The sequence below is a fragment of the Pelobates fuscus genome, chromosome 12 (assembly GCF_036172605.1).
Source record: "Pelobates fuscus isolate aPelFus1 chromosome 12, aPelFus1.pri, whole genome shotgun sequence".
NCBI classification, from domain to species: Eukaryota; Metazoa; Chordata; class Amphibia; order Anura; family Pelobatidae; genus Pelobates; species Pelobates fuscus.
The window spans coordinates 126,732,337-126,744,382 of NC_086328.1; the positions used below are offsets into that span (position 1 = coordinate 126,732,337).

The window sequence follows — 12,046 nt, forward strand, 5'->3', positions numbered from 1 at the left end:
TAAGATCCTTTAACCTTTCCTGGTAAGTTTTATCCTGTAATCCATGAACCAGTTTAGTAGCCCTTCTCTGAACTCTCTCTAAGGTATCAATATCCTTCTGAAGATAGGGTCTCCAGTACTGTGTACAGTACTCCAAGTGAGGTCTCACCAGTGTTCTGTACAATGGCATGAGCACTTCCCTCTTTCTACTGCTAATACCTCTCGCTATACAACTAAGCATTCTGCTAGCATTTCCTGCTGCTCTATTACATTGTCTGCCTACCTTTAAGTCATTTGAAATAATCACCCCTAAATCCCTTTCCTCAGATGTTGAGGTTAGAACTCTATGTAGTTCAGTATGTAGTTGAGCAAACAGCAGTATATTCCTTCGTGAAAATAAAATAATCAAATACAGTGAGGGAAACAAGTATTTGATCCCTTGCTGATTTTGAACATTTGCCCACTAACAAAGAAATGATCAGTCTATAATTTTAATGGTAGCTGTATTATAATAGTGAGAGACAGAATAACAAGAAAAACACATGTCAAAAAAGTTATAAATTAATTTGCATGTCAATGAGTGAAATAAGTATTTGATCCCCTATCAATCAGCAAGATTTCTGACTCACAAGTGTATTTTATATAGGTAACGAGCTGGGATTAGGAGCACTCTCTTAAAGGGAGTGCTTCTTAACTCAGCTTGTTACTTGTAATAAAGACACCTGTTCACAGAAGCAATCAATCAAATTCCAAACTCTCCACCATGGCCAAGACCAAAGAGCTGTCCAAGGATGTCAGGAACAAGATTGTAGACGTACACAAGGCTGGAATGGGCTACAAGACCATCGCCAAGCACCTTGGTGAGAAGATGACAACAGTTGGTGCAATTATTCGCAAATGGAAGAAACACAAAATAACTGTCAATGTCTCTTCGTCTGGTGCTCCATGCAAGATCTCACCGCGTGGACTTTATGATCATGAGAACGGTGAGGAATCAGCCCAGAACTACACAGGAGGATCTTGTTAATGATCTCAAGGCAGCTGGGACCATAGTCACTAAGAAAACAATTGGTAATGCACTACACCATGAAGGACTGAAGTCCTGCAGCGCCCGCAAGGCCCCCCTGCTTAAGAAAGCACATGTACAGGTCCGTCTGAGGTTTGCCAATGAACATCTGAATGATTCAGAGGAGAACTGGGTGAAAGTGTTGTGGTCAGATGAGACCAAAATCAAGCACTTTGGCATCAACTCAACTGGCCGTGTTTGATGGAGGAGGAAGGCTGCCTATGACCCCAAGAACATCATCCCCACCGTCAAACATGGAGGTGGAAACATTATGCTTTGGGGGTGTTTTTCTGCTATGGGGACAGGACTACTTCACTGCATCAAAGGGACGAAGGACGGGGCCATGTACCGTCAAATCTTGGGTGAGAACCTCCTTCCCTCAGCCAGGGCATTAAAAATTAGTCATGGATGGGTATTCCCGCATGACAATGACCCAAAACACACAGCCAAGGCAACAAAGGAGTGGCTCAAGAAAAAGCACATTAAGGTCCTGGAAAGGCCTAGCCAGTCTCCAGACCTTAATCCCATAGAAAATCTGTGGAGGGAGCTGAAGGTTCGAGTTGCCAAACGTCAGCCTCAAAATCTTAATGACTTGGAAAGGATCTGCAAAGAGGAGTGGGACAAAATCCCTCCTGAGATGTGTGCAAACCTGGTGGCCAACTACAAGAAACATCTGACCTCTGTGATTGCCAACAAGGGTTTTGCCACCAAGTACTAAGTCGAAGGGGTCAAATACTTATTTCACTCATTGACATGCAAATCAATTCATAACTTTTTTGACATGTGTTTTTCTGGATATTTTTTTTGTTCCGGATTCTGTCTCTCACTCTTACACCTACCATTAAAATTATACACTGATCATTTCTTTGTTAGTGGGAAAACGTTCAAAATCAGCAAGGGATCGAATACTTTTTTCCCTCACTGTACTACAAACCCAATACAAGCCATATCTCAGCAACTTTACTCATGAACATATTAAAAAGGACAGAGCATCTCCATGGAACACCACTTAGAATAGAACACTATTTTCTCTGAAAGCCCATCAAAAGTCTTGTAATCATGTAATAAAGTGTAATTCAACAAGAAAAGTGCAAATATTGATTCACTTATATAAAAGATCCTGTTGCTCTTGGAGTAAATTGTGTTTCATTGTGAAAGTCCACAACAAAATATTGTAAAAATGAATTGCTGTATTCCATTCTTTAAAAAAGGCAAATACAGTGTAGGAGTCAAAACCAGGAAGGTCATGAAATGTCTTACATGTTGTGGGTCTATTCTCTCTTACTACTAACACTCCTATTGCAGTGTGCCTACCCCTACATTCTACACACATGTCCCAAACACTCTCTGGGGGGACATATTCACTTTAACTAATCAGCTTTTAGAAGAAATGGGAGATGCCAAAAATTGTACATAGATGGAGTCTAAGGATAATGTGAATGTCAGGAGCTGGGATGTTTCACAATGTTCTTAGCGTTTTCAGATTAGCCATGTTTCTCAAGGCAGCATATTACGTGATCGTGGACTTACACAGGCCTACTGGATTGTATTATTTGTTTACTTATAAGTTTATTGTGTGTATTGTGTCGTGTCCTTCTTCAGAATGGGATCCACCAGACCCAGAGGTTTTCTACAAGGCCACTGGGAAAGAACAAATGCCTCAGGGAACTTCCGATGGAAATGGAAAAGTTGTATATGAAATTAAACAAGGTAATCACAATGACTTCTAGACAGATGTTGTACAGAGCCATAATGATGTGTAATGTGGAATCTGTTTAGTGTATTATAGTTGGGATCTTTTGGGTTGTGTGTGGCTTTGTTTAGATTGTGAAGATCAAACATACAAATGACACATTATGACAGCAAACATGGCTTTTTAATCAAGATGTTTTAATTCAGTTTCATGACTGTCTGGTAGAAAGCATTATTATAGATCGGAGTAGCTCATTAACACATTGATGTCATTTCAGCTTATAAGGGATCCTACTTCATTGGTTCACGGACACGGGGGCGCCCCTGTGCCACCAATGCACCTTGCGCCAGTTTTAATGCACAGACTAACAACGACCTGCAGTTTGAATCTCGATTTGAAAGTGGGAACCTTCAGAAAGCCATCAAAGTGTAAGTACCGGTATTTAGAAGTCGCATGAGAACAGATTTGTGTAGCTTCTTCGTAGATCGTGTCTTTAATTGTCTCTGTCTGTTTTTAATCCATTAGACTGTGTTTATTTTACTATAATATCATTATATTAATCATCCCATGAGCTGAGAATTAAAAATAATATTGAATTTAGGTTAATGACCTATTACATAATCCTGTGGAATTTGTTGGTGTTATACCTGTAAAAAATGCATTAATAAGTCATTGCAAGATTAATTATACCTGCAGAATGTAATGTTTGCATATTCGATGTTTACTACGTTTCCTGTCATTGGCCAATATTGTCAGAAAGAAGTGATTTTGGGGTTTATTTACCAAACCTGTAATTTTGCAAATCATTTTTAACAAGCTTCAAAATCTGTGAATGTAAAATCTGTAAATGTAAAAACATATGAAGAGATTTGGGGTTTGTATCACTTCCCATTTTTTTATTTGTTTTTATTTTTATTATAATTCCTATTATTTGTTCTCTTGGTACAGGGGGGTAAATGAATATGAGCTAACGTTACGCACTGATCTCTACACTAGCAAACACACCCAGTGGTTTTACTTCCAGGTGAAAAACATGAGGAAAGGTGTACCATACCGATTCACAATTACCAACTTGATGAAGAGTAACAGCCTATACAATGCAGGCCTCAAGCCTTTACTATATTCTGAACAGGAAGCCTTGCTCAATGGCATAGGCTGGAGGAGAGAAGGCAAAGACATAAAGTACTATAAGAGCTCAGGAATCCAAGATGGAAACACATTGTATCGTTTGACGTGGACTTTCGAATTCCAACACGATGATGACACTTGTTATTTTGCTCACTGTTACCCATATACTTACTCAGACCTACAGAGGGATCTTCACAGTGTGGCCAATGACCCCATACGTTCTCAGTATTGCAAGCTACGACCTCTCTGTAGGAGCTTAGCCGGGAATACAGTCTATCTGCTCACCATTACTTCTCCCTCTTCAAAACTTATGGCAGCTGCCAAGAAGAAAGCAGTGGTGGTGACGGCAAGAGTCCACCCTGGAGAGACCAACGGGTCCTGGATGATGAAAGGTTTCTTGGATTTTCTTCTGAGTGACTCTCCGGACGCTGAGCTCTTGAGGGATACATTTATCTTCAAGGTAGTCCCCATGCTGAACCCTGATGGGGTTATAGTTGGAAATTATCGCTGCTCTTTAACCGGGAGAGACCTGAACAGGAACTACAGAAGCATGCTGAAGGATTCCTTCCCCTGCATTTGGCACACGCAGACCATGATTAAACGGTAAGGTTTGTTAAACTGCAGCCTTCCACGTGTTTATGGACCGCAACTTGCATTGTTTACACTAAACCCCAGATTGCCTGCCCATCTTTAAAATACATATCTTTTTGAGGAGCAGGAGTCCAATTCCTTGAGATTCTGTGTTAGGGAGAGCAGAGACCACTCTATCTCTCGTTGCTTCTTTAGTGATGCTCCCTATGTTATTGAATGAACAACATCTTAAACAGAGCCCAGATTAATTTCTACAAAGCTAGCTGGGAGGTCTCCCTGGTCCACACACTGGGCTCAAAGCTGCCTATCACAGCTGTGGCCGAGACAGCAACACATGGTACATTAAAAAGGAACTGAAAGCATTTTAACTTATGAAAAAGATTTCAAGTTAATGGGGTAATATTGCCCATTTGTACCCATTATATATTTTGCTGTCTTTACGCTGCCTTTCTAGTCTGTTTACTATAGGCTTTATGTTTTCTCAAAACGTGCAGATTATTTGATATGATTAACAAAAGACCGACTCTTTCTGTGCTGAACTATCAATAAAATATAAATCACCACCCCCTCCCTTCCCCCCAAAAAACAAATAACTAAATCCAGTCAGGTCTGTCTAATTGTAGATTGCTGATAAAAAAATTTGGTTTGGGCAGAAATTTCCTAAAAAACTGTCTAGAAAAGCTTTCTCCGGGGTAGAATACTGAAAATGTTCCCAATACATCGGGGTTTCATTCACTAAACTCCAAACTGTAACACATTGAGAAGCGAATGGTAAAACTCAGGCAGCAATAATCAAACCTTGTCTTAAGGTACGTTGGGGACATTTTCTAGATCAGCTATTTTTGCCTTTTAGATATCGATTAGCTACAATTTGGAGTTTAGTGAATTTATCGATATAAAAACTTCCATTGTAAGTGTTTTTCACTGTATTTCGTTTCCATTAAATATGTTGACATTTGAGCTCAGCTAATTGTGTGAAATAAATGAAAGTGCTTTTCATTGTTTCGGTTTCTCTTTGCCATTCAGGCTCGTAGCCGAACGAGAAGTTCTCCTGTATTGTGATTTCCATGGACACAGTCGTAGGAGCAATGTCTTCATGTATGGCTGTAACAACAAGGGTCCACCAGAAACAAAACTTCATGAGAGAGTGTTCCCACTAATGCTGAGTAAAAATGCCCCTGACAAGGTACAGAGCAGAGTATCCATTTTATTTTATTAATCATTATCATTGAAACGATGGGTACTCGGACTTGTGTACAAACAGAACCTGCTGATTGGCCGACATTATTATATTATGAAGTTCTAACTTATTTTAACGCAGGATATAAAACTTACAGATAATGGTGACAGTGCCGGGTTAGAGAACAAGGCATAGACTATAAGGTCTACAGGCTAGTCATAGCTATGCCTTTATATACTGTATGTTTAAAGGGATAATGCAGACACCAGTGTAACGGCTACCCAAGTAGAGAGAGGGTATCTGCCGTTGGAGACGTCCTTTTCCCTGCAAGCTGCTATGGAGAAGTAAAGCTGGTATAATCCCATCCACGATATCCAGAGCGAGAGTCAGGTTCAGCTGTAACAGGAGCAGAATAACATTCCCAAATAATCCCCTTCCTAGAACGAGACAAGGCTACGTTTTGAAGGGTCAAGAAGAACTGAGGACTGGAACACCCAGCCTGCTTTTTATTAGGATAAGGTACACACAGGACACTCCCAGGGGGAGGATGAAAATAACCAATCATACGCATGGTAACACCCCCACGTCTCCTCCCCTCAGATAAACACATAACATAATTATAACGTACAATATTTTACCCCAGTTCTGGATGTACCCCAAAAACAGGGGGTACACCTTTAAGCCCAGCACCGCTGGTCTTGGTTAGGAGAACAATATGTCCAAATTTCAGCCCATTCGGTTGAGGGGTTCGGGAGTTATGGATGTTTGAAGTTTTGACCGACCGCACGGATTTTCCAGCCGAAAAGAGTTCCACAAGTTTTGGCCCTGCGGTCGGTCTCCGTTCGCCTGTTAAAATTATACAAAATCCTTGTCATCCACAACTATCTCCGTGTTTGCTGAATTCCCCATAGCCGATTAAGTGTAACTACCGAATGGCCCGTCGTTCAGTAGTTCCAGCACGAAGTTCTGGGCGCATGGAGGTCTCAGCGGTGTTCGCCTGTTTGTGTATCCGTTTTTAGTTCCATGCGTTCGAAGGCAAACACCGCTGTTCGTGCGCAAGATGGCCGCGAACACGTGTAAGTCCCGAAATGGCGGCCACCTATATGTTACACACAGAGTTCGTGCTGAATGATGCGAACGGCTGGGAACAAGCTGGGAAGGTAAAACATGCTTTTGCTATATCAAAACAGTCCGGTGTTCGGTAGAAATCTGCCGATAAGGAACGAATTAAACTACCGAACAGATGCTTTATCATGCATTTCACTGTCTTAGTCCACAGGGCTTAGGGGATGATGCAGTTCTGTTACACTGCTCCCCTTTTGTGGAACACCCCGGCAGACCCGGATTGATCCTTTTCGGGTCAACTTGGGGCTGTCCGGTCAATTGTTAGGGCAACAGTTCTGTTTGCCTGGACAGACCATCGGCGTTCCCATTAAACTTGCCAGGGCGGTATTGAATGGAGAAATTATAGGGTTGCAGTGCTAGGCTCCATCTCAATAAACGTCCATTATCTCCAGCTACTCTGTTCAGCCACACCAGGGGGTTATGGTCGGTGATTAGAGTAAATTCTTGTCCGTACAAATATGGGGTGAGTTTCTTTAGTGCCCAGACCAGGGCCAAGCATTCCTTTTCCACTGCCGCATAACTCACTTCTCTAGGTAACAGTTTTCTACTGAGATACGCGACAGGGTGTTCGCCCCCATCTTCTCCGACCTGGCTTAGAACTGCCCCCAGTCCATACATGGATGCATCTGTATGAACGACAAATCTTTTGTTAGGGACGGGGGCAGACAGGACAGGTGCATGAATTAGAGCATTCTTTAGGGCTTGAAAGGCGGTTTCACAGGCGGGAGACCACAGGACTATCCTAGGCAAGTTCTTTTTGGTTAAGTCTGTCAGGGGTTTTGCGATGGCGCTATAGTCAGGGACAAACTTCCTATAATATCCTGCCGTCCCCAAAAATGCTAAGACCTGCGTCTTGGTGTGGGGTGTGGTCCAGTTAGCTACAGCTTCAACTTTAGCGGGTTCTGGGCGCTGTTTCCCACATCCCACCCGGTGTCCCAGGTATTGGACTTCGGCCATGCCGAAGTTACACTTTTCTGGTTTCAGAGTCAAGCCTGCGTCCCGAATCTGATCCAGTACGGCCTCTACATGCCTCAAGTTTTCTCCCCAGGTTTTGCTATAAATCGCAATGTCATCCAGGTACGCGCAAGCGAAATCCTGGAAGCCATCAAGGAGGCGGTCCACTAAGCGCTGAAATGTAGCTGGGGCGTTTTTCATCCCAAATGGCATGACCTTGAACTGGTACAAGCCAAATGGGGTGACAAAGGCCGACTTAGGGATAGCCTCCTTGGCCAGGGGAATCTGCCAATACCCTTTGCACAAATCGATGGTGGTCAGATAACGTCCCCTGGCAATACGATCTAATAGCTCGTCTACTCGGGGCATGGGATATGCATCTGTCACGGTTCTGTCATTGAGACGTCGATAATCGACACAGAACCGGGTGGTTCCGTCCTTTTTGGGAACTAGGACCACAGGTGAGGCCCACGGACTGTCAGATGGCTCTATCACCCCCAGTCTTAACATCTCTTGGATTTCCTTCCTCATCTCCTCTTTTACTGCCTCAGGTATCCTATAGGGAGTTTGTTGGAGAGGGGTCCTGGGGTCTCTACATAGTGAGTTGCTAAGGGGGTGTACCCGGGCTCCTGGGAAAACGTCAACCCTTTCTCAGTCAGCAACTGTCGGATCTGCCCCTTTTCTGCGGGGGTTAACCGCTCCCCTAGCTGTATGGTATTGAGCAGGGTTTTAGGTTCCGAGTTAGCTAATAGGTCGGGTATGGGTAAGCTGTCAGGGTCTTCAGTGGCTGGGATACATATGGCGGCTATATCCTCGGGTCTTTCCTGATATTCTTTTAATAAGTTTACGTGAAAGGACTTCTGGATCCTTTCATCTTTGCTGCTGGCAATTACATAGGTGGTGTCACAGACCTGTGCTACCACTTTGTAAGGGCCCTGCCAGGAGGTTTGGAGCTTATTCCCTTTAACAGGTCTAAGCACCAGCACCTTCTGGCCTACTTGGAACGTTCTCTGGCGGGCGCCCTGATCGTACCAATGTTTCTGACGACCCTGGGCCGCATGGAGATGGTCCCGTGCCATCCGGGCTAACTGTTCCATACGGTCCCGCATTCCCAGCACATATGGTACGATGGGGACACCTTCATGTTCTGTCTCTCCCTCCCAGTGCTCTCGGATGAGGTCGAGAGGGCCTCGTACTCTCCGTCCATAGAGCAGTTTAAAGGGAGAGAACCCTGTGGATTCCTGCGGTACCTCCCGATAAGCGAACAGGAGGTGCGGCAAGAATCGTTCCCAGTCTCTGTATTCCGCCGTAAAGGTCCGCAGCAATTGCTTTAGGGTACCATTAAAGCGTTCACAGAGACCGTTAGTCTGAGGGTGGTACGGGGAACTAAGCAGGGGCTTAATACCACAGACCTTCCATAGCTGCTGGGTTAGGTCTGCGGTAAACTGAGTCCCTCTGTCGGACAAGATTTCCTGAGGAAATCCCACTCGGGTGAATATCCCGACTAAAGCACTGGCGACAGTGTCAGCCTGGATATTCGTCAGAGCGACGGCTTCCGGGTAGCGAGTAGCATAGTCCACTACGGTAAGAATGTATTTCTTACCAGAGGGACTGGGGTTAGGTAGGGGTCCCACTAGGTCGACTGCTACCCTGCTAAATGGTTCCTCGATCACAGGCATAGGTAACAGTCGAGCTTTAGGGTGATCCCCTCTCTTCCCTACCCGTTGGCATACGTCACAAGTACTGCAGTAACGTCGCACATCCTTCGAGACCCCCGGCCAAAAGAAGGTCTGGGTGATCCTGAAGGTGGTGCGGTTACCCCCTAGATGCCCTGCCAACGGAATGTCGTGGCCAATTCGAAGAAGTTCCAACCGGTACTTTCTGGGTACCACTAGTTGGCCCTTCTGCAAAGGGACACAGCCTCTCTTTCTGCCTTCGGTCAGTCTGTATAACCTGTCCCCATCCCATAGAAAGAGTTCCCGTCCGTCCCCCCTGCTGCCAGCTAATTCCCGATACTTTTGGAGGGTGGGGTCCTCTCTAGTTTCCCTCCCAAACTCCTCTGGGGTGTCCCAAGCTATGGGCCTTCTTATCGTAGTGGGGTTACATGTGGGTGCTTGGCTTACCTGGGTCTCCCGGCCTGTATTAGGATCATCCGTGACACGGGTCTGTGAGCGGGTGGTTACGGGACAAGCGGCAGCAGGTGTAGGCAAATATGCTGAAGTCAAAGGGCCAATGTCGTTTCTCAATACGACCTCGGCAGGCAGGTTGTCCATAATGCCAACTGTGGTCTTTCCCGATCCGACTCCCCAGTCTAAGTGTACTCGGGCGGTGGGCAAGCGAAACACAGCGCCCCCTGCGACCCGAACAGCAACGGTGCGAGTAGACACATTCTCCGGCTTTACTAGATGTTTTTGGATCAAAGTGATGGTAGCCCCGGTATCTCTTAGGCCTTGTGCTATTTGTCCATTCACCCGAACCTCCTGCCGGTGATGTTGTCGGTTATCTGGAGAAGCAGCTTGTATTGGATCTGCTTCGTACAAAATCCCCAGACATTCCTCAGGGCCCATCTCGGCTTCCAGACAGTGAGCCGCAGCGGGACGTGATGCAGGGGCCTCTGTGTTGGGAGTTGTACGTCTCCAGTTGTTGTTGTTAGACCTTAGGGGACAATATCGGGCAATATGTCCGGGGTTGCTGCAGTGATGGCACGTCACCCTTGACAAATCCTGGGGGTAGTTGTAGGTCCCTGAGGACGTGGTGGTCCTGGTGGGACTGGAGCCCGAAATTCTGGGCGTGAGACAACGGCTGGGGTACGTGGCTCTGTCTTATGAGCTTGTCGTGTAGTGCCCTGGCTTACTTTCCTTGTCTCGGCATATTCATCGGCTAGCCGAGCCGCCTCATTTAGATTAGCGGGGCGCCGGTCTCGTACCCAGTCTTGTATGTCCGCAGCCAAATCTTGGAAGAAATGTTCCATTAAGAACAACTGTAATACTTCCTCCCCGGTGTTGGCCTTGCACCCTTGGACCCAATGTGATGCCACTCTTTGTAGCCGGTTGGCCCATTCCATGTGGGAGTCCACAGCTTTCTTTTTGGACTCCCGGAAGCGGCGACGGTATGCTTCTGGGGTTACAGCATACCTGGTGAGCAGTGCCTCTTTTACCTTTTGATACTGCTCGATCTCCTCTGTAGTGAGTGCTCGGAAAGCCTCATTGGCTTTTCCTGACAGTTTCCCTGCCAGGATAGTGACCCATTGCTCTGGCGGTATTTGATGTAGTGAGCACTGCCTTTCAAAGTCAGCCAAATATCCATCAATTTCCTCTTCACTTTCCACAAAGGTTTTAAATGCAGTAAAGGGAATTTTCTTTACCGTAGTAGTGGGTAGAGGGGTAGGAACTGTATGTGTAATGGGCTGTCTCGCTCTTACCAGTTCCATTTCTTGTTCCCTCTTGGTTTGTATCTCTTCCCTTGCTTCCCGGAACAGTTGAGTTATTAGTTCCGCAGACGTGACTGGATACAAAGATAATCTCTGCTGTACAATTGCAGTAATCACATCGTCCTCGCTGATGGGTGCCATGGGTTCAGTTACCTCCATGGACCTATCCATCTCGTCCAGCTCCAGTAGGTCAGCTATCAGCTCCCTCCGTGGTCTGTTGCTGGCACTCCTACCACGATTCTCCAATAAATCCTTTAGTGTGGGTCTTTTCAGCTTAGCATACTGCGACTCCATTCAGCGCTTGTTCTTTGGATAAAAAGGACCATCCCACCGCTGCCACCAATGTAACGGCTACCCAAGTAGAGAGAGGGTATCTGCCGTTGGAGACGTCCTTTTCCCTGCAAGCTGCTATGGAGAAGTAAAGCTGGTATAATCCCATCCACGATATCCAGAGCGAGAGTCAGGTTCAGCTGTAACAGGAGCAGAATAACATTCCCAAATAATCCCCTTCCAAGAACGAGACAAGGCTACGTTTTGAAGGGTCGAGAAGAACTGAGGACTGGAACACCCAGCCTGCTTTTTATTAGGATAATGTACACACAGGACACTCCCAGGGGGAGGATGAAAATAACCAATCATACGCATGGTAACACCCCCACGTCTCCAGCACCGCTTGATAGGTCTTGGTTAGGAGAACAATATGTCCAAATTTCAGCCCATTCGGTTGAGGGGTTCGGGAGTTATGGATGTTTGAAGTTTTGACAGACCGCACGGATTTTCCAGCCGAAAAGAGTTCCACAAGTTTTGGCCCTGTGGTCGGTCTCCGTTCGCCTGTTAAAATTATACGAAATCCTTGTCATCCACAACTATCTCCGTGTTCGCTGAATTCCCCATAGCCGA

At 45.5% G+C, this 12,046-nt stretch overlaps 1 protein-coding gene across 2 annotated transcripts in view; it reads left to right on the forward strand.

The window, feature by feature from the left end:
* AGBL2 (AGBL carboxypeptidase 2) overlaps window positions 1-12,046 on the forward strand; it is a 66,049-nt gene that overhangs the window by 14,592 nt on the left and 39,411 nt on the right. For both annotated transcript variants that reach the window (XM_063438850.1, XM_063438851.1), the window contains exons 6-9: window positions 2,648-2,755; window positions 3,016-3,166; window positions 3,687-4,469; window positions 5,484-5,643. In XM_063438850.1, the coding sequence (XP_063294920.1) occupies window positions 2,648-2,755; window positions 3,016-3,166; window positions 3,687-4,469; window positions 5,484-5,643 (1,202 nt within the window). The remainder of the gene's footprint in view (window positions 1-2,647; window positions 2,756-3,015; window positions 3,167-3,686; window positions 4,470-5,483; window positions 5,644-12,046) is intronic.